The 23354-nt window shown below is 41.9% G+C and overlaps 1 protein-coding gene and 1 long non-coding RNA gene across 2 annotated transcripts; one reads left to right on the top strand and one right to left on the bottom strand.

The window, feature by feature from the left end:
• Positions 1 to 6537: 6537 nt before the first annotated feature.
• On the top strand, positions 6538 to 6877 carry LOC145862293 (uncharacterized). Its single transcript, XR_014381607.1, has 2 exons — positions 6538 to 6674; positions 6785 to 6877. It is a non-coding gene; the product is annotated as an uncharacterized LOC145862293 (long non-coding RNA).
• Positions 6878 to 7834: 957 nt separating this feature from the next.
• Positions 7835 to 22680, bottom strand: rab18a (RAB18A, member RAS oncogene family). The gene is made up of 7 exons (XM_014157491.3): positions 22440 to 22680; positions 19544 to 19599; positions 12753 to 12814; positions 12229 to 12301; positions 11540 to 11658; positions 9349 to 9415; positions 7835 to 8297 (listed from the first exon to the last, which is right to left on the bottom strand). Exons 1-7 carry the CDS (start codon positions 22505 to 22507, stop codon positions 8125 to 8127), a joined length of 618 nt encoding a protein of 205 aa, XP_014012966.1. The 5' UTR covers positions 22508 to 22680; the 3' UTR covers positions 7835 to 8124.
• Between the last annotated feature and the right edge of the window lie 674 nt (positions 22681 to 23354).

Here is a 23354-nt window from a genome sequence, read left to right as displayed (position 1 = left end):
CCCTGGTCTGTCCCTCTCTGAGCCCTGTGCTTATTAACACAGTAACCTGAGGCCAAGATGAAAGACTGCCCTGTAGAGAAAGGAGCTTCCGCTGTATGGGTGTGGATTCACTTGAGTCCCTCTCCCTTGCTTTCTTTAGGGACCTTTACATAGGAGTCTGTGTTTTCCCAAATAACAAATATAGGTTACAATACAATCACTTAGTTTCAAATCCTGAGGAAACTCAATTACAACTGAATTACAAGTCAAAATGAATACATGGAATTAGGCCAAGGGTTCGCACCAAGCATGGGTAGAGGTTTCCTACTCACCCAAGGTCAGGGATTATTCAGTTATGGGGCTGCTCCAGTCTGATTGATCGGTGACCTTGTAGGCCTGGTATCTCAGAGGATATGATCACACCTTTCTGAGGAGGACAGAATCTAACTTCAGTGGGCCCTACACTACTCTAACCCTGTCTTAACATTATGTCAACACCAACACTATCTCTGTTCATACTCTTTCAGGATACAATTTCAAAAAACAGGTGACTGCGATATAGAATGAGGGAGGTAGAGAAAGAGAGTGAAAGATACAAAGAGATAGAGAGGGAGGTAGAGAAAGAGAGTGAGAGAGAGGTAGAGAAAGAGAGATGGAGGTAGAGAAAGAAAGTGAGGGAGGTAGAGAAAGAGTGAGGGAGGTAGAGAAAGAGAGAGGGAGATAGAGAGAGGAAGGTAGAGAAAGAGAGAGGAAGGTAGAGAAAGAGAGAGGAAGGTAGAGAAAGAGAGAGGGAGGTAGAGAAAGAGAGAGGGAGGTAGAGAAAGAGGGAGGTAGAGAAAGAGAGAGGGAGGTAGAGAAAGATAGTGAGAGGTAGAGAAAGAGAGTGAGAGGTAGAGAAAGAGAGTGAGAGGTAGAGAAAGAGAGTGAGAGGTAGAGAAAGAGAGAGCAAGGTAGAGAAAGAGGGAGAGAGGTAGAGAAAGAGTGAGAGTGAGGAAGAGAAAGAAAGAGGGAGGTAGAGAAAAAGAAAGAGTGAGAGGTAGAGAAAGAAAGAGGGAGGTAGAGAAAGAGAGTGAGAGGTAGAGAAAGAGAGTGAGGGAGATAGAGAGAGGGAGGTAGAGAAAGAGAGTGAGGGAGGTAGAGAAAGAGAGAGGGAGGTAGAGACAGAGAGGTAAAGAGAGAGGGAGGTAGAGACAGAGAGGTAAAGAGAGAGGGAGGTAGAGAAAGAGAGTGAGAGGTAGAGAAAGAGAGTGAGGGAGGTAGAGAGAGGGAGGTAGAGAAAGAGAGTGAGGTAGAGAAAGAGAGTGAGGGGGGTAGAGAAAGAGAGAGGGAGGTAGAGACAGAGGTAAAGAGAGAGGGAGGTAGAGAAAGAGAGTGAGGGAGGTAGAGAAAGAGAGAGGGAGGTAGAGACAGAGGTAAAGAGAGAGGGAGGTAGAGAAAGAGAGTGAGAGGTAGATAAAGAGTGAGAGGTAGAGAAAGAGAGTGAGGTAAAGAAAGAGAGAGGGAGGTAGAGAAAGAGAGTGAGAGGGAGGTAGAGAAAGAGCGTGAGAGGGAGTGAAGGAGTAGTATTATAGGACAAAAGGAGGGCCATACATCTCCGAGGGACCACTGAAATTGTGAAACAAGAAGCTCCTGATGAAATAACAGGTGACAGAGTGTAAAACGACAATCTAAACAGGAGATTCAACCTAATTAGTGTGTTTCCACCTGCATTGACAGTCTCATCAGTCCTGGGGCTGTTGGTTGCATTACCTCAGAGGCTTCTGGTACAGAGAGCGGTTGCTTCCCAAATCGCACCCTATTTCCTTAATAGTGCATTTCATTTGACCATGACCCATAGGGATCTGGTCAAACGTACTGTAATATATCGGGAATAGGGTGCCATTTGGGACGTACACAGGGTAACCTAAGAGAGGAGAAGGCCAGGGAGCTTGGCTGAAGCTGGAGTTTACTGACTTCAGAGGGTAGGGAAGGAGGATGGAGGGGCATTTTCCTCTACCTCACTTCAGAACGTTAACACTTGAAAAGTTTGCAGACGCACAGGTGCCCTACAGGCATGGTTGGGTAGGTTACTTTCTAAATGTAATCCGTTTACGTTATCAGTCCAAAATTGTAATTAGTAACATAACTTGTTGATTACTTAATCTAATTACTTACTTTTGGAGTATTTTTCCCTTAAGCAGCATTAGATGACAAAAAGGATCCATCAAACTCGTTTGGTGTGTCATCATAGTGGTCTCTGAACTGTGGTCAGACTTGCTCAGGTGGAACAAACTTAAACTTGTGCACAAAGGTGTCATAATGTCTTTTTTTTCTCGCAAACACTTAAAAGTAATCCAATAAGTAATCATCTAGTTCTTCAAAGTATCTGTAATCTGATTACAATATTGTTGCTGGTAACATAACCAATTACAGTAAAAAAAGACGTTTTTAATCAGATTACATGTAATCAGTTACTCCCCAGCCCTGCTTATAGACCACCCTTTTCACACTACTGAGCTGAGCCTAACCAAGCCGTACTGTTACACACCCAACTACTGGAACTGTGTTGCAAGGCATAATGTGAATCAGAGCCAGCACGGTACATACGGTTTGATTCAAATTGGCACAATAGTATGGAAGGAGTAGCTTTTTAGACAAGGCCTGTTGCGTTGTCGACTCACCAGTGCTCCCCATCACTTTCACACACAACACTTTCTGGGCGCAGAGCGGAGAGGCGGCTATCCTTATGGTTAACCTATTAGCCTTAAGGCCCCCGATAACTCACATCTCTCCCAGCATCAGTAACAGAGAGCGTGATCCATTCAATTGTTCTCTCCCCATTCTTTCTTCTGGTCAGCATGGCAAAACAATTAACTGATAGTAGACCGACAATGAGCATGACAAACTGAGTGACGTCTGGCAACCCGACACCTTATGAAACGATGCCCGACGTCTCGTAACATTTTTACACATGACAGCATGACTGCTCTCCTGAGAGGCTCGTCTGAGCTAGCGCTAACCCAAAACCCATACGGCCTGGCGGAGAGGAACCCGTGCTAATGAGACACAGACCCACTCTGTTAGCTTAGCCCGGCTGGCCGCTCAGACTGGCTCACTCCAGTCCCTTAAAAACCTGACTGACTATACATTTTCTGCAACCCATATTTTTTAATGTAACCTTTATTTAACTAGGTAAGTCAGTTATGAACAAATTCTTCTTTACAATGAAGGCCTAGGAACGGTGGGTTAACTGCCTTGTTCTGGGGCAGAACAGATTTTTACCTTGCCAGCTCAGGGATTCAATCTAGCAACCTTTCTGTTCCTGGCCCAACGCTCTAACCACTAGGCTACCTGCCGCCCCTGGTCAAAATGGTGCACTATATAGGGAATAGGGTGCCATTTGGGACTCAGAATACTGTTATAATACTATACTATTGCTAGTACGAATTTGACTAGTGTTAAGTGGATAGAGAATGCAATGGGACGTAGCCATAAGGTGGCAGGCAGTGGCATACAGTGCATTCGTAAAGTATTCAGACTCCTTGACTTTTTCCACATTTTGTTACGTTACAGCCTTATTCTAAAAACGAAAAAAATATTTTTTCACAAATTTATAAAACATGAAAACAAATAATTTGACAAAAGTATTCAGACCCTTTGCTATGAGATTGAGCTCAGGTGCATTCTGTAGCTCCCTCCCGTAACCACAACCGTTCCTTGATTTCTAACTGGCGGCTTTATTCTGTAGTTTTAGTCAGAATTATCACCTTCCGTGAGAACTATAAAGTAAATGAAAATACAGTTAAGCACACTCTTACAACCTTCTTGTCTTACGAGTGACTTATTAGCTTGGTATAACTCTGAAGTGCTTACATACAAAAACAGTTTAGCCGGCGCTGTAACAGTATCACATTAAACACATGAATAAAGGAAAAATACCTATTTGGCTGCTTATTACAGAAGGGAGGAAATCAAAACTTCACACTTATATTCCTGGCATGAATTCACGCTTCATCCTTAATTATTATAACGTTACCATCCTAACATACACACTTCAACCTTTACGAACTACACCCGAAGACATGAACATTTAGCTAACACAGCGCGGGAATGCCTTCACTCCAAAGGTGTGTTGCTACGATTATGATCCCCGTTACAACAGTTATTAGCCACGTAGTTCCGCTTGTCTTATCATTTCCCCCGCATAGCGAACACGTAAACAATTCAAACAAAAAACAACGACAGGTTAGACTTACAGGTTAATTGTCAGATTCACATTCTGTTTCCATTGATAATCCCTGAGATGTTTCTACAACTTGATTGGAGTCCACTTGTGGTAAATTCAATTGATTGGACATGATTTGGAAAGGCACACACCTGTCATATATATACATATATATATATACATATATAAGGTCCCACAGTTGACAGTGCATGTCGGAGCAAAAAACAAGTTATGAGGTTGAAGGAATTGTCCGTAGAGCTCCGAGACAAGATTGCTTCGAGGCACAAGTCTGGGGAAGGGTACCAAAAAATGTCTGCAGCACTGAAGGTTTCCAAGAACACAGTGGCCTCCATCATTCTTAAATGGAAGAAGTTTGGAACCACCAAGACTCTTCCTAGAGTTGGCCGCCTGGCCAAACTGAGCAATCGGGGGAGAAGGGACTTGGTCAGGGAGGTGACCAAGAACCCAATTTTCACTCTGACAGAGCTCCAGAGTTTCTCTGTGGAAATGGGAGAAACTTCCAGAAGGACAACCATCTCTGCAGCACTCCACCAATCAGGCCTTTATGGTAGAGTGGCCAGACGGAAGCCACTCCTCAGTAAAAGGCACATGACAGCCCACCTGAAATTTGCCAAAAGGCACCTAAAGAACTCTCAGACCATGGCACGTCTGGAGGGAACCTGGCACCATCCCTACAGTGAAGCACGGTGGTGGCAGCATCATGCTATGGGGATGTTTTTCAGTGGCAGGGACTGGGAGACTAGTCAAGATCGAGGGAAAGATTAACAGAGCAAAGTACAGAGAGATCCTTGATGAAAACCTGGTCCAAAGCGCTCAGGACCTCAGACTGGGGCAAAGGTTCCCCTTCCAACAGAACAACGACCCTAAGCACACAACCAAGACAACGCAGGAGTGGCTTCGAGACAAGTCTCTGAATGTCCTTGAGTGGCCCAGCCAGAGCCCGGACTTTAACTCTGGAGAGACATGAAAATAGCTGTGCAGTGACGCTCCTCATCCAACCTGACAGAGCTTGATAGGATCTGCAGAGAATGGCAGAAAATCCCCAAATACAGGTGTCAAGCTTGTAGTGTCATACCCAAAAATACTTGAGGCTGTAATCGCTCAGTAAAGGGTCTGAATACTTATGTAAATGTGATATTCCTGTTTTTGCTTTGTTATTATGGTGTATTGTGTGTAGATTGATGAGGGGGAAAAAACGATTTAATCCATTTTAGGATAAGGCTGTAACGAATCAAATTGTACAAAATGTCAAGGGGTCTGAATACTTTCCAAATGCACTGTATATCCCACTGGTGGTCAATTGTCAGACTTGGGTTCAAATACTATTTATTTGTATTCATTTTGTTTCAGATAACTGAGTGTTAGATGAGCAGAGTTTGCACCTTGAGCTATTCGATTAGTTCCATTGCGCCAGGCAGGCTCAATCAAATGTAGTTAAAGTATTTGAACCCAAGTCTGAGTTTGGGGTTGGTGGTGGTTGAGAATCCTCTGGGAAAATGCTCATTCTAATGTACTTTCTGCATTGACAAACCTCTGGTCTGCGTAATAAAGCAGATTCTCGATCTAACAATGTAGTGGTTAGGTCTGCTGATGCTACAGACATTCAGTTATGTTGTAGGTCTGCGTTTTCAGATTAACAGCCTTCTCTGAGCGGTGAGGAAAGACCGAGGGTAGTGGGCTCGGTCGGCTTTGCCAGCCCTTTCATAATGACACAGGACTGATGCACATCCCAGTCAAAGCCACCGCACCAGGGCAAAATACTAGTGGGGGTTTCCTGACCAGCTGCCCATAGGATTATTTAGAAATCACAGGGAGCTGACAGGAGTCCTTGGACAGTGTTTAAACCAAACACATATCTACTTCTCTATTCTCGATCTGTAAACGTGTGGAATTCAAAAACAGGCTTTAAGAGAAACCCTTTCTCAGTTCTCACCAAAGGATAACATTTCCAACATGGGAAGTAGTCTAGGTCGTTTTCTGTGAAGACTTCTCAGATGAGGTGAAGTACAAGTACTGTGTGAAGATTTATACTAAGTTAATAGGGTCTGGCGCTTTGTTTTACAATAGGCGAGGGCTCCTTAGCTCGGGCAGGAATAAGAATCAACTTCAGAATCCTTTAAAAATTACTTTATTCACTTTAATACATAGGGCTGTTTTATAATTGCAGTATGTATACATTCAAATTTTACAATCCATACAGGAATTATACATATTTTCATAAGTATTCCTAAACACACACATTAATTTACAATGTGTTTATATGTTGTCGCATATAAACAGAAAATAACAAGTTCAACAGTTAAAGTCTCATTCATTTCAATCAAAAAGCAGACGTCTAGTTCATTCAGGACAAATAGAAAATCCCAATGCAGTCTACTCTAAACCTGTGTGCAAGGTTCTGGATGAAGGTACATTTAACTCAATTGTTGTGTATGTGTGGTTCATACAGTCCAAGTTTGTGTCTGAAATGGCACCCTAATTCTCTATATAGTGCACTACTTTAGACCAGGGTGGTTGAAAGTAGTCCACTATATAGGAAATAGAGTGCCATTTCAGACACAATGCAACTGTCTCTGCAAGGCATTTATAGAACAAACATGAAAAAGTAAAAGAATTCTCCATGCAATGAAAAAAAAAAAAAAGGATAAGAAATAATTATATTCTGATTAGATATACTGTAAAGGCATCCGTGTCACTCCTGACAAATATACCGTAGGTCATAGGTACGGTCACCCAAAACTACATTTCCCAACACATTATTCCTGGCTCTCAAGAACTACAGGCAAGGTCTAAGGACATGGAACATGGAAACAGAGCATTGCAAAAAACTATTTAAAAAAAAAAAAAATTTTTACAGAGTGTCTTACACCTTCTTTGATTTCAATACTAACACCCATATAATGCAATATATTATTTAATATAGAAAACTTTTCTTTTTGTCTTTTTTCCCCATATAGGGATGCATTATGAAAAGCTGAAGCAAGACTGATGCTAGCGCTGATACTGATATTAATATTTAACTGTCCGAGTGGCAGATAACCAGGCTGGTCACAGCCCATTAGAACAACCAACAAAACATGCAGCGTTGGTTCGTTTACTTTCTTTTTCATAACACATACACACAATGGATAGCCAACCCTCCTGTGCCAATCTGTTTGATTTATAAACCCTTCAAGAAAATGCTGAAAGTTTCGAGTCCAAGTCAGGAAAAGTTGTAAAACTTTGTGACTGTATAATGTTTAGAACAAAAGAGGCAGCTTGTGGAAGAGAGACAGAGAGAGAGAGAATACATGACGGCTTGGGCTGATAAGAAAATCAACTGCGGCGCTGTTAGGAGGGCGAGCACTAGAGGACAAGGCTGCATGATCACACAGGGTAGATGCACACGCTGGAGAATCATCCCTGCAGCTAACATGCACTAGCTTGCCTTGCTAAGAGGAGGGGGGGGGGAATAATTCTACAAAGAAAAAAAGTGTTGAGAGGGGGAGGACAAACAAAACTCATTACAACCGTAATTGAGAACAGGTGATAGAAAATAATTTTCTAAATGAAAATAATACCCCATCTGCTATCCTATTGTGTTTCCCCCCCACTATTCCACCAAGTCATACACTCATTTCATTTTCAGAAAGACTTATAGCCATGATAACAGGAAGTGTGCAAACAGCAATGTCCTTATGAATGATCGCCGCCAGTGAGCGGAGGGTGCTGGTCAGGAGCAGCCCTGCCTCACTCCACACCTCAGGGGCTGATGTGGGAAATAGTCTGAAAACTATAGCCTTCACAGTCCTCATCGCAGGACATCAGCCATCAGTGTGAGTGTTTGGTTGGGTGTGTCTTTCAAGTGAGTGTGTGTGGGGTGTGTTTCGTATGTGTGTATGAGTGTCTATGCTTTGTATGTGCGCGCGTTGCGTGTGAATCTATACCAGGGAGCAGTAACCCCCACAGCCACCCCCTGCAGCCTGGTCCTGCCGGCCCAGCTGGACCCCTCGGCCCTGCGTCTCGCTCTCCCACAGTCCAGGGGTCTGGATGATCTTCTCAACCAGCTCCTCAAACGCACACTGGACCCCATCACGCGTCTTAGCACTGGCCTCTGGCCCAGAGAAAGGGGTGGGGGGGAGGGAGAAAGTAGGAGAGAAAGACAGGGGGAGAGGAGGAAGAAGGGATGCAGACATAACAACTGTCAGTGACTGGCTGCTCCGTGTCATCTAGCTTCTGACCTCCACAGCTGCATTTCTCTGAAACTAGACAGGGTCATTTTCCTGAACACCGTGTGCCTCCGCTGTGTGTCGGACCGAACAACGTCATTTACCTGGGACTATGTTTATCACAGCCTCTTGTGCGTTATCGCTTAGTTAGAATGTGCTCTCCGAGTGCTAGAATTCGAACAAGTTGCTCAAAATAGCTGTATCTATTGATTGGTAGAAGTTATTTCTGTTCTGATTGCTGATTGGAATAACAAAGACACGGACAAAGATTTCATACACTAAGTTTGTCTTATGAAGGCGGCAGATAGCCTAGCGGTTAAAAGCGTTGTGCCAGTAAACGAAAGGTCGCTGGTTCGAATCCCTGACTAGATGAAAAATCTGTTGACGTGCCCTTGAGCAAGGCACTTAGCCTAATTGCTCTTAGTCGCTCTGGATAAGAGTGTCTGCTAAATGACGCAAATGTAAAAATGGTTGTTTCTTAAATTGGAGAGAAAATAAAGTAGTTTGACGCGGTTCCTAAAACAGTGGTGTCTCTGGAATGGCAGAATAAACTTCTGTTCTGAGTCAATTATGTATGAGTGTTGGTCCCACTGCTCTTTAACACAGTGTATATTTACCACGTGGTTATCATTCAAATGATCTAAAATATCTTATACTAAATACAGGCAAACACACGGTAACTATACACAATTATTTATTTATTTTTTCATTAAATTGCTGATTTCCAACAAAATCAGACAACTTTGTCCACATAAGTGGGTGGTTAGACATAAAGTGAAAGATGTTAGAGGATATTAAAAAGAGAAGGCTAAAAATAGAACATTCCAGTCCAGGTATGACAGGTATTTAAAAAGCTGTTTCCCCTGCATAATGGTGGGCCATAACTCATGCCCCGAGTCACATCCGAGAGGGGAATCCTCCCAGCTCCCGACTTACCTATAAACAGCATGGAATGTTTTCTTGCAAACTTCAGGCCTTCGTTCCTGTCTAGTTCATGGTTTTCCTAAAACAAAGAAGAGTAATCTTTTATGAGGTCTGTTCAGTATACCTGTCAGCTACTGTGAATGTGACTGGGCTGGGTTCACGGGAAACATACGTTTGGTCATGTAGTGTATGTGGACATGCTCGTCGAACATCTCATTCCAAAATCATGGGCATTAATATGGACTTGGTCCCCCCTTTGCTGCTATAACAGCCTCCACTCTTCTGGGAAGGCTTTCCACTAGATGTTGGAACATTGCTGCAGGCCTTGCTTCCATTCAGCCACAAGAGCATTAGAGAGGTCGGGCACTGATGTTGGGCAATTAGGCCTGGCTCGCAGTCGGCTTTCCAATCCATCCCAAAGGTGTTTGATGGGGTTGAGGTCAGGGCTCTGTGCAGGCCAGTCAAGTTCTTCCACATTGATCTCATCAAACCATTTTTGTATGGACCTCGATTTGTGCACAGGAGCATTGTCATGCTGAAACAGAAAAGGGCCTTTCCCAAACTGTTGCCACAAAGTTGGAAGCACAGAATCGTCTAGAATGTCAATGTATGCTGTAGCGTTAAGATTTCCCTTCACTAAGGGGCCCAGCCCGAGTCATGAAAAACAGCCCCAGACCATTATTCCTCCAAACCTTAGAGTTGGCACTATACATTAAGGCAGGTAGTGTTCTCCTGGCATCCACCAAACCCAGATTCGTCCGTCGGACTGCCAGATGGTGAAGCGTGATTCATCACTCCAGAGAACGCGTTTCCACTGCTCCAGAGTCCAATGACAGTGAGCTTTACATCACTCCAGCTGACGCTTGGCATTGCGCATGGTGATCTTAGGCTTGTGTGCGGCTGCTCGGCCATGGAAACCCATTTCATGAAGCTCCTGTTGAACAGTTCTTGTGTTGAAATTGATTCCAGAGGCAGTTTAGAACTTGGTAGTGGGTGTTGCAACCAAGGAAAGACGTGCTGTGTGCTCCTAGACGTTTCTGCTACACAATAACAGCATTTGCAGTTGCCTGGGGCAGCTCTAGCAGGGCAGAAATGTTACAAATTGACTTGTTGGAAAGGTGGCATCCTATGACGGTGCCACGTTGAAAGTCACTAAGCTCTTCAGTAAGGCCATTCTACTGCCAATGTTTGTCTATGGAGATTGCATGGCTGTGTGCATGTTTAAAAAAAATGTAAATGTTTTTTTTATTAACACCTGTCAGCAATGGGTGTGTCTGAAATAGCCGAATCCACTAATTTGAAGGGGTGTCCACATACTTTTGTATATATAATGTAGGAGAGTCCAGTCAGTACCACAGCTAAAGACCAGTAATGTACATGATGTCCACTAATGTTATATTCTACTACATGGTTAAGAAACAACAAACAAAGGACCTACTATGGCGGATACTGAGGCGGCAGGATACATTTCAATGTAATTACAATGTTTTGTGTTTTTTTTAAACACAGACTCAGGGAACTAAACCCAGAGATAACATTTGGTTGAACATGCGAGTGTTTTAAAAACACTTCTGTGGGCCACATGGGCTCAGGATTTGTTAAAATGTGATGAGGGCTTACATCTATAAGCCCTCTTCTCTCAGCCCAACCAGGTTGGGAAGGCAATATTATTCACATTACATTCCAGCTCAATCTGTAAACCTGGAACATACTACACCAAGTACTGAAGAATGTTTCAAATATACACCAGCGCAGTGGTTCCCCGAGGATTCTTTCAGCAGTGGTGGCAAGGGTAGCAGGAAGGGTGGGGGATCCACAGGTAGGCATGGTTGTTTTAACAAAGACTACATTGTGCAGTCAGTTAGACGCATTACTACGAGTTTATATTTAAAAAAAATAAAATAAAAATAAAATAAAAAAAGTATATACACAATAGAATACATTTTGAATAAAATAATACAGGGGAAATACTGGGGTATGATCTAAACATAGAAAATCAAGAAAAAGGGGATATTGGTTTGGGGTAAGTCAATACAATGAATAGAGGATAACTGAAAAACAGGAAATTCCCTGTATATAGAATGTGTTGATTCTATGAGGGGGGAAAAGCCTTGTTACCTATAAAGTATCAACCAACATTAACCACTGATTATAGCACAATTCTAGCCTAAATGACACACTGTATAGAAACAAACGGACTCACCTTATCAATTTTGTTCCCGACCAGCATCTTGACAAGGTCATTCCTTGTGCAGTACGTCTCCAGCTCATTGAGCCAGTTGTCCAGCTTGGTGAAAGTATCCCGTCGCGTTACATCATACACTGAGGAAAAGACAAGAGGTGAGGTGCTCGGTCAAAAACATTGCATCTCTGTCAGCAGATGACTGCGGGACATACTGTAACTGAGGGCGGGACCTTTGACCTTTCAAACCATGTTTCAACCCCCCCCGACGCATCACAAGAATGTGTTAGTGTTATATCATAAAGTAGTCCTGAGTTGTGTATCAACACAAAGTGGAGCGTAACAACACTGGTTCTGCTACTACTAGGAATGCGTGTGAAATGTGCCATCTCTATATGACAAAAGCCACAATTCACCCAAAATCAGACACTTAGCCTCTGGACTAGAACTGGTGAGGAAATAAAACACTTTTGTTTAGAAAGCCAGTTCTACTGCATCCATGGTGTTAGCCACACTATCATAGCCTCCTATACTGTAGGCTTTGGAGGATGTCTGCTCTAGCGTTAAGAGCAGTAACGTCAGATCCAGAGAGTAAGGAAGAGGACGGGACAGGATGAAAAGCCATCAGTCTTTATGGTGGCTGTCCGGACCTGCAGTGGCTGAATGTGTCTAAAGGGGTAGAGGTCTGAATGATGAAGTTGTTTGCTCACCCAGGATGACTCCCTGCGCGCCGCGGTAATAACTAGGTGTCAGGGTTCGGAAACGCTCCTGGCCAGCCGTGTCCTGCAAAACACAACCGTAACCATTAAAGCCCTGGGCACATCAAAACATAACAGCTCTGGACACATAACACAGCCATAACCCTCTCAGCTATCAGGCTCTGGACACATGGGGAGGAAAATATGCTGGTGTGACTAAGACAGAACCATAAAAAGTGATGGAGGACAAGGACTAAAGCATAAAGAGAGATTTGACTGCCATTTGTCATTGGTGCTCAGAATGATGTACATCAGCACCATCTTGTGGAGGTTAAGTGAATCATTTGTTAAGTGGCAGGGATTGTTGTGCATCTGAAGTTAAGCGATTAGATAGTTTTTTACTAGCCATCCCTAGAAGTTGTCGACAACAATAACGTAGGCCTACACCTCATACTAACTCTTTTCCAGCATTTTCAAGTCAGATTTGAAAGGGACAGTGTGTGTGTGTGTGTGTGTGTGTGTAGAGGACAACTTACCCATATTGCCAACTTTGCCTTGTTCCCATCCACTGAGATGGTCTTCACTTTGAAATCAACGCCTGCGTAAGAAACAGAAAGAAACACACACATTCAGGGTGCGTTTGTAAATTCACTCTGGCTATCTTCTCCGATTTCAGAGCACTCTCGTCTGAGTGTGCAAGAGTGCAGAATAAGTGACAAATTTACGAATGCTCAACACCCGTTGAATATGGCCGGTGTTGGTAAACGTTGGCAAAAAGCGAAATTAAATTGTTGCCAGCAGCACAGTTACAGTCACCAAAGCTCTGGTTAACATGAACAGCCTAACCAGCTCTGCTAGGGTGAGTAAAATGGTCAGAGTGAGGGGTTCTCATTTGTTTCTGGAAGTAGCTAGCAAATTAGCCAACGTTAGCCAGTTTGCTTGGGTGCTTGACTGCCATTGTGAGGTCAGTACGCTCGGATCAACCCTATTCCTGTGTCAGAGCGTCCAGTGTGCACTCTGAAAGCATTTACAAACTGGACAATCCGACAACGCTCTGAATTTACGAATACCCAGAGCGCATTCTGAGCGCTCTTCGGCACTCCAGAGTGAATTTACGAACGCACCCCCAATCACAGACAATGTCTTCATCATAAAATTGTACCTGGGGATTTGAGTCATCACACCTGTCATATACGCCAAGAATATGAATCAAGAAGACAAATGAACTTGACTAATTTAAAAATGAATGGTCAAAAAATACATAACTTAGGCCTACATATACCACACAATGCATGTCTGAACTAAAACGGAACCTTTCACTAGTCAGAGGGGCGGACTTAAATTATGATGAGAGTCCTGATTTAAAACTGTGGGGAATATGTGGTTGAATATGTAAAGATAAAAATATAGCAAATTCCAATAAAAAAACTCCACGTGACGTCGCTCAGAAGTGCTATGATTCATTCTTTGAAATCCCCTCTTCTTCGGTCGAAAATGCATAAAAAAATAACAGCGTCGTGCTCGTCACACTTAATCTCTATGGCTTCTTTCAGCGCAAATAGCATGAAGGGTTTGGCTGGACGGATTGGCCATAGTTTTAGCACACACTGAAAGATGTATCAGGAAAAACGTATGCTTAAGATAGTGTTGTTTTTATGTCTGGACCAGGCCCCAGACAAGATCCAAAATAAGATCTAGTCCAGACACAAATCTATTTGTGTGTGTGTGTGATATATATATAAATAAAAATGATGCCAGATTAATGATTTCGACTGGCTGAGAAACGCTGCCTTCCTGTGTCTGTCTCGTCCCGACATGTCCATTAACCTCTCTTGGGTAGAGGGCATTATTTTGACCTCCGGATGAAAAGTGTGCCCGTAGTAAACTGCCTGCTACTCAGGCCCAGAAGGTAGGATATGCATATTATTAGTAGATTTGGATAGAAAACACTCAAACACAAACTGTTTGAATGATGTCTGTGAGTACAACACAACTCATATGGCAGGCAGAAACCTGAGAAAGAAATCCAACCAGGAAGTGGGAAATCTGAGGTTTGTAGTTTTTCAAGTGGTTGCCTATCTAATATACAGTGTCTGTGGGGTCATTTTGCACTTCCTAAGGCTTCCACTAGATGTCAACAGTCTTTAGAACGTTGTTTCATGATTATACTATGAATGGGGAGAGAATAAGAGCTCTTGGAATCAGATGACTGAGAAAATGACATGAGCTCAGTCTGGCAAGCGCCCGTGAGAGTTAGCTGTGTTCCTTTTCATTTCTGAAGACAATAGAATTGTCCGGTTGGAATATTATTTAAGTTTTATGATAAAAACATCTTAAAGATTTATTCTATACATTGTTTGACATGTTTCTACGAACTGTAATATAACTTTTTTGACTTTACGTCTGAACTTACTGCGCGAGCACAGTGCATTTGGATTACTCGACTGAACGCGCAAACAAAAAGGAGGCATTTGGACATAAATATGGACTTTATCGAAACAAAACAAACATTTAATTGTGGAACTGGGATCCCTGGGAGTGCATTCCGATGAAGATCAAAGGTAAGTGAATATTTATAATGCTATTTCTGTCTTTTGTTGGCTCCGCAATATGGCGGGTTTCTATATTGGTTGTTGTTGTTGCTGAGCGCTGTACTCAGATTATTGCAAAGTGTGCTTTCGCCGAAAAGCTTTTTTGAAATCTGACACAGCGGTTGCATTAAGGAGAAGTTTATCTATAATTCTGTGCATAACACTTGTATCTTTTATCAAAGTTTATGATGAGTATTTCTGTAAATTGATGTGCTCATTCACCGGCCGTTTTGGAGGCAAAACATTTCTGAACATTACACGCCAATGTAAAATGGGTTTTTTGGATATATGAACTTTATCGAGCGAAACATAGATGTATTGTGTAACATGAAGTCCTATGAGTGCCATCTGATGAAGATCAAAGGTTAGTGATTAATTTAAGCTGGTTTTTGTGATGACTCTCCTTGCTTGGAAAATGGCTGTGTGGTTTTTCTTGTCTAGGTGCTGTCCTAACATAATCTAATGCTATGCTTTCACCATAAAGCCTTTTTGAAATCGGACACTGTGGTTGGATTAACGAGGAGATTATCTTTAAAAATGGTGTATAATACTTGTATGTGTGAGAAATCTGAATTTTGAGATTTTTGTTGTTTTGAATTTGGCGCTCTGCTATTTCACTGGCTGTTGGCGAGGTGGGACGCTACCGTCCCACATACCCCAGAGAGGTTTTAATGGGACAGCTGAAGATCGAAACAACGTTGAAAATGTTGCAAATGTCCGAGAGGCAGACAGCAATGTTTATACAAATAGCCGCTGTTGAAAACTAAAGGTTAGTTTAAATAAATGTGAGATAACGTCTAGATGCTTTTTATAGTGGAGATCAAGTTTAAAAGTGCTTGGCGGGGGCTGATGAGACAGTGGATTGCGCAGTCAGATGGAACAGAGTAAATAGTCATTTTAATATAATAGATTTAGCCGTATATGGTAACTTGTGTAATATACACCGACTGGAATACGGTTTTAACCAATGCGCATTAGAGCCACCCGCTGAGTAACACTTGATAACTCACACAGACAGCACACGAAGTACAACAACCACATGCACCAAAACAGTAGTAGTGTCAAAGTATTTTAACTGATCACAGACAACCCGTGTCCTCAAATTAGAGGTCGACCGATTAATCGGAATGGTCGATTAATTAGGGCCGATTTCAAGGTTTCATAACAAAAAAAAAATAAAAAATTTAAAAATTACATAAAAATTTTTAAAATTCGGTTAGCCGATTAGCCTTTTAATTTAAAAAAAATAAACAATTTTACACCTTTATTTAACTAGGCAAGTCAGTTAAAGATCACATTCTTATTTTCAATGACGGCCTAGGAACGGTGGGTTAACTGCCTTGTTCAGGGGCAGAACGACAAATTTTTACCTTGTCAGCTTGGGGATGCAACCTTACGATAACTAGCCCAACGCTCTAACCACCTGCTTTACGTTGTCATGGTAAGTTGCTAGCTAGCGTTAAACTTATCTTATAAAAAAACAATCAATCAATCATAAACACTAGTTAACTACACATGGTTGATGATATTACTAGTTTATCTAGCCTGTCCTGCTTTGCATATAATCGATGTGGTGCGCATTCGCGAAAAAGGACCGTCTTTGCTCCGACGTGTACCTAACCATAAACATCAATGTCTTTCTTAAAATCAATACACAAGTATATATATTTTTTAAACCTGCATATTTAGTTAATATTGCCTGCTAACATGAATTTATTTTAACTAGGGAAAATGTGTCACTTCTCTTGCAAACAGAGTCAGGGTATATGCAGCAGTTTGGGCCGCCTGGCTTGTTGCGAACTGTGAAGACTATTTCTTCCTAACAGACAGCAGACTTCGCCAAACGGGTGATGATTTAACAAAAGCGCATTTGCGAAAAAAAGCACAATCGTTGCACGACTGTACCTAACCATAAACATCAATGCCTTTCTTAAAATCAATACACAGAAGTATATATTTTTAAACCTGCATATTTAGCTAAAAGAAATCCAGGTTAGCAGGCAATATTAACCAGGTGAAATTGTGTCAGTTCTCTTGCGTTTGTTGCACGCAGAATCAGGGTATACAGAATCTGGCTCGTTGCGAACTAATTTTCCAGAATTTTACGGAACTATGAAATAACATTGTAGGTTGTGCGATGTAACAGGAATATTTAGACTTATGGATGCCACCCGTTTGATAAAATACGCAACGGCAGTCAGGCTACCTCTGGCGAGCACATGGAGGGCTGTGCGGCCCCCCAAAGAAATGCCACACCACACCATGACTGACCCACCGCCAAACCGGTCATGCTGGATGATGTTGCAGGCAGCAGAACGTTCTCCACGGCGTCTCCAGACTCTGTCACGTGCTCAGTGTGAACCTGCTTTCATCTGTGAAGAGCACAGGGCGCCAGTGGCGAATTTGCCAATCTTGGTGTTCTCTGGCAAATGCCAAACGTCCTGCACGGTGTTGGGCTGTAAGCACAACCCCCACCTGTGGACGTCAGGCCCTCATACCACCCTCATGGAGTCTGTTTCTGACCGTTTGAGCAGACACATGCACATTCGTGGCCTGCTGGAGGTCATTTTGCAGGGCTCTGGCAGTGCTTCTCCTGCTCCTCCTTGCACAAAGGCGGAGGTAGCGGTCCTGCTGCTGGGTTGTTGCCCTCCTACGGCCTCCTCCACGTCTCCTGATGTACTGGCCTGTCTCCTGGTAGCGCCTCCATGCTCTGGACACTACGCTGACAGACACAGCAAACCTTCTTGCCACAGCTCGCATTGATGTGCCATCCTGGATGAGCTGCACTACCTGAGCCACTTGTGTGGGTTGTAGACTCCGTCTCATGCTACCACTAGAGTGAAAGCACCGCCAGCATTCAAAAGTGACCAAAACATCAGCCAGGAAGCATAGGAACTGATCTGTGGTCCCCACCTGCAGAACCACTCCTTTATTGGGGGTGTCTTGCTAATTGCCTATAATTTCCACCTGTTGTCTATTCCATTTGCACAACAGCATGTGAAATTTATTGTCAATCAGTGTTGCTTCCTAAGTGGACAGTTTGATTTCACAGAAGTGTGATTGACTTGGAGTTACATTGTGTTGTTTAAGGGTTCCCTTTATTTTTTTGAGCAGTGTACATACATACACACACATAAAAGAAAAATCATAATAATCAATCGGACGATTAATCGGTATAGTTTTTTGGTCCTCCAATAATCGGTATTGGCGTTGAAAAATCATAATCATAAGACTTCTACCTCAAATCTGAGTCTCTGTATTTATTAATGAATACCGGTACACCTGAACCGAAGTTTGTTATCACCGTATTTAAGACAGAAAGTAGTTGGATGATAGGGAGGTAGTTTTATTTGGATGGCTCTGTTTAAATGTCAAAGGGGTGCTACAAACCACATGTTCCGATACAGATTTTTAACATGCTGGCACAGAATTACAGCAAGACTCAAATAAGAGACCACAGTATGCTTATGCTAATATGACAGATATTGACAAGTGTAGATTTAACTTTTACTTCATACAAAGCAAGAAAGGAGCAAGCAGGAATTGAGGGATACCAGTGGTTTTCAGACCACAAATCACAAGGGACTTGTGTCAATGTGGGGAGTATAGTTAAACTTCTATGGGGACATCTGTTTGGCAAAGATATTGAGTTGGCCAAGTAAAATAGGAGTGAGGCATGACTACCAGAAAAATTATTTTATTACGTCGAACTTTCTCTCTGGGAATCCACAGGCACGTATGGCTGTTTTAACAAAGACTACATTGTGCAGTCAGCTAGAAGAACTTCTTATTGTAGAAAAAAAAAAAACACTATTCCGTTTGTGTCTCCCACTCTAAGTAATCAATAGCGCTATGAATCTTGAGCCTGTCTTTCACTAAGACTCCTGAATGTTAACTGTCTCAAGGCTACCTGAAAGAAATAATAGGGGTGTCCTTGAAGAGTCTAATGTTTAATACAGTTTGGAATTTGATATCATTTGCAGATCCTGGAAGAAAAGGGAATTCTCCATTTCCCAAACCATGCATTTCACCACCAGTTGAATTAACTCACTCACTGTAGACCGGCTGTATCTCAAATTCATTCTGTTAAATTTAGAAAGTAGGTTATTGAAATAGTTGTGATATTATCTATACTTTTCATTCAGAAAACCAGTCAGTGAGTTACTGTTACCTGGTCTGCTCATACTGTTGATACCCATATGAGCCCAGTACAGGACTGACCAGGTCAAGCTACATTGACATTTTAGTCATTTCGCAGACGCTCTTATCCAGAGCGACTTACAGTAGTGAATGCATACATTTCATTTCATGCGATTTTTTGTACTGGCCCCCCGTGGGAATCGAACCCATAACCCTGGCGTTGCACACACCATGCTGGCGTTGCAAACACCATGTTCTACCAACTGAGCCACAGGGAAGGCCCTGTGGCCCTACTCTGCTCTTAGCTCAGATAAGAGGGGTCCTGTCCAGTACTGTCTGTGTGTGCTCACGGTTTGTCTGAGTGACCTCATAGAAAATAGGCAAAGAGCTGTTAGCTACATTGTTATCTGGTTAACAGACACAGCACGAAAACATGCCCATTAAATTATTGGGCACGTTTTAACAAGACAACAAGGGCTCCTAGTCCTAGCTGATCCAGGATTAATCAGGGGAACAGTCACTAAAACAAGAACTAATGATACTATTATGTGTGTGGGTTATAGAGGGCTAGGGACACTGCCTTCAGAAGGTCTTACCTATTGTTGCTGCTAGTTCTGGATCAAACGTGTCATCTGTGAATCTCAAGAGAAGACTGCAAAAGAGAAAAGGACAAATACTTTTATAATTTGTATCGTTTCCATTTTAGCCTAGCACAATTACATTTAGAACTATGTCGTTTTTACAGTACTGTATAACACATTTGAAATGAGGGCAACTTCCACAAAGGCAAATAGCCATGAGCACATAGGCCTACATATTATATTACACTAACAACCAGATGACATCATCGGTTGGTGTTCAGAGGGTCAGGGTTCAGTTGAGTCACTAATCAAGTGCTAAGAACTGAATCACAGGGCTAATGATGTAGCTAGCTAATCCTTATTTCCAGTCAACTCCAGCACAGATAATAGCCCGACACAAATTTTTTTATTCAACCATACACTCATTTTCTTCATCCACATGGAAATGATTTATCAGATGGAATGTCAGAAGAATGACTGATCATAGTTTTATGTCAGTATCCTGATACCTCAGTAGCAATGTTGTTACTTAGCCTACATAATAGCACAATCGCAGTGCAACAGACCAATTTGCCTGGAAAAATAAAACCACTATTCTCTGCCAGAGAGATTTCTAATGATTTGAAGACCTAGGAAGAAAGGGGGGGATATTTGAGAATGAGATCATGCATTTATTTAATCAATAAATGATAAAAAAATATATATATATACATAATGTCAGTAATGAAGATTGAGTAATCGTATGCCATTACATTTTAACAATACTTAAATTCAAGGTTTAGGCAATAACCCAAAATGGGCAGATGAAACACTAGCCTTGGCCCACATTATTCATACCAATAGCTAACGTTAGTGATGAGTTGGAGGTGTTGCAACAACAAGGATGACTGCATAGAGTTATTTTCACACAGCTAACGTCTTTATGTGCCTTTAGTCACTTCAGTATAAGTGAGTTTTGTAATAAGAAATCAGAACAATCATTTTGCTGATAGTATACAAATATTTAAGACACTGTTTTATTTGGAAAAGTGTCTGATTCAGTCAATTCAGGTGTTAGATGAATTTGATCAAAATTAAACATTTGACACATCCAATATGACAGCAGGGTTTAGCTAAGCATTTGTGTCCTGAGTCTGATATATCTTAGGCCTATGCCAAGACCAATGCCTTAGCTATAGCTAAAGAGTTTAGCCAACTCAGCTGAGAGAGTTAGAATCTTAAATGCGTGCCATGATGGAACCATAAGTTCCAAGAAGAAATTCCTGGCCGTCCTTGCAAATAAGAATTTGTTCTTAAATTGAGTCGCCTGGGTAAAGGTTAAAAAAAATTAAAAAAGACCCTCCGCATCTCATTGCTAATCTCGCTAAAATACAAAAAAAAGGCTTGAAAAGGCTTAAAATCTTAGAAAAATAACTATTTGTCCCTTGATACAGATGCATTTTGGGAGTGTCTCTGGCCAGTCAGGTGGAAGGAATATCCATTTTTTTTTTAAATGTTTTAAAAATGTAACCTTTATTTAACTAGGCAAGCCAGTTAAGAACAAATTCTTATTTACAATGACGGCCTACCCCGGACGACGCTGGGCCAATTGTGCGCCGCCCTATAGGACTCCCAATCACATCCGGATGTGATACAGCCTGGATTTGAACCGTGGACTGTAGTGGACTCTTGCACACAGCCTAGATTCGAAACCAGTACCTTTGCACTGAGATGCAGTGCCTTAGACCGCTGCGCCACTCGGGAGTTGCAGTGAGTCTGTCGGTCTTTCTTCAATTAAAAACACATTTGATTATTTTGAGAAACTGAATGCTGTCTGGTCTGAACCAAAGGCCTTAAATGAAAATTACATCTGACTGCTGGGTCGAGCAGTGCAGGTGCACTAGTCCTCATGCTTTAGTAATATAACATAGCCCTACTATTTCATGGTTCAAGGCTCACTCAGACATACCAGCATTCTTTCTAGCAGTCTAGAGACTAAAGCCAGAGATATACACAGCGTGGTAACATTCCATGACAATAACATCCTACTTTGCATTATTTCTAGAATTTCTTCTTGGAACTTCTTGCCATCATGGCACCCATTAAGATTCTAACCCTCTCAGCTGAGTTGGCCAAACTCTTTAGCTATTGCTAAGGCATTGGTCTTGACATAGGCCTTTTAGACTCACTGGGTCTCACTCAGGGCATAGGCCTAGATAAACCTTGCTGTCATATTGAAGGCGTCAAATGTCCAGTCCAGTCTTGATTAGATTAATCTAGCACAACTAAACCCCTGAATTGAATTACACTTAAATTGATCACTTCACTTATTTCTATTTAACACGGCAAGTCAGTTATGAACAAATTCTTCTTTACAATGAAGGCCTAGGAACAGTGGGTTAACTGCCTTGTTCTGGGGCAGAACGACAGATTTTTACCTTGTCAACTCGGGGATTCAATCTAGCAACCTTTATGTTCCTGGCCCAACGCTCTAACCACTAGGCTACCTGCTATTAAAGCATTAACCTAGTTATTTGTATAGTACAATCAAAATTATTGTTTTTGATTTAATCATACAAAACTCACTCCTACTGAAGTGACTAATAAAAGGCATATTAAGACGTTAGCTGTGTGAAAATAACTCGTTGCAACTATCCTTGTTGTTGTTGCAACACCTCCAACTCATCACATCGATTACGTCACCCGTTCCACATAGTAAGCTAGCTAACGCTAGCTAGCTGATGTGGCATAGCAAGCGACTGTGTTACATTAGCCAGTTTACTATGATCTAACAACATATGTTGTTTTTTGCTGAGTTAACACTCAAGTTATCTGGTTAACAGACACGGCACGAAAACATGGTCATTTTTTAACGAGACAACAGGGCTCCTAGCTAATCGTTCCAGCTACTGTTAGCTACCAAATTTCTTACCTGGACTTCCCAACGCCACTTTCTCCAATTATTAATATTTTCAGTGTTGTTAAAACGTCGTCTTCCATCTTCCTATGCGATCTATAGACTATACTTGTACTTCAACTGAGAGTTGTAAAAATACACCCTAGAAGAGTTGTCAGCTAGCTAATGAGACTTCTTCTTTAAATTTGTATTGGCGGATCGCAAAAAATTGAAAGGTCCATGGACCGCCACCTACTGTACTGGAGGCAGGTCACGGTCTCCCTATATAGAGCACCACAGTATGAGTCATAATACCCATACAACCTAACGGTCAAACAGGGAAATGGTTCCAATCGTTTTTCCACCATAGATTTTTCCCACAGGTATTTTAGAAACACTTAAAATTAGGGCTGTGTTTCATGTATGCTTAACCTGGTGTGACGTTTTGATAACTGTAAATCTCTCTCAGACAACATGCCCTTTATCAATTTAATTGCCTGTATTCACCCCCGATGAAATGCTAATTACCTACTTATGTGGCTATCATACAGAACTACAAATTCCATGATGATCTGGGCGAGACTGGCAAATCGAGGCAAAAGGTAAGAATCTCTGGATTAACTATCTAATGTTAGCTAAATGTAGTAATGAATAAATTGGCTACATTTCTTTAAATTGACAATTCTGTTAACTGTTTTGGGCAAGTTTGAAATTTAAACAATACCTGTTCACAAAGGTGAAAGCTAGAGATTGTGTGCTGGCGCTTGCAGGGATTTGTAGTCTACTTGATAATAATTAGCATCAATTAAATATTGCCGAATATATTGATAAGTCACCTTGTCCGAAACAGATTTACACAGTTATCAAAACGTCACACCAGGGTAAGCCTACACGCAACACCGTCCTTATTTTAAGCGTTTCTATAGGAAGTCCCTATAGGAAGAATAAATG

The sequence above is a fragment of the Salmo salar genome, chromosome 19 (assembly GCF_965601325.2).
Source record: "Salmo salar chromosome 19, fSalSal1, whole genome shotgun sequence".
Lineage (NCBI taxonomy): Eukaryota > Metazoa > Chordata > Actinopteri > Salmoniformes > Salmonidae > Salmo > Salmo salar.
This window is presented reverse-complemented; position numbering and strand designations above follow the sequence as displayed.

Coding starts and splice junctions, on each gene's coding strand:
- rab18a (XM_014157491.3), bottom strand. CDS start 22,507: ATGGAAGACGACGTTTTAACAACACTGAAAATATTAATAATTGGAGAA. Junction 12,302..12,752: donor AGGCAAAGTTGGCAATATGG/GTAAGTTGTCCT, acceptor TGTGTTTTGCAG/GACACGGCTGGCCAGGAGCG. Junction 8,298..9,348: donor ACATTCCATGCTGTTTATAG/GTAAGTCGGGAG, acceptor TCTCTGGGCCAG/AGGCCAGTGCTAAGACGCGT.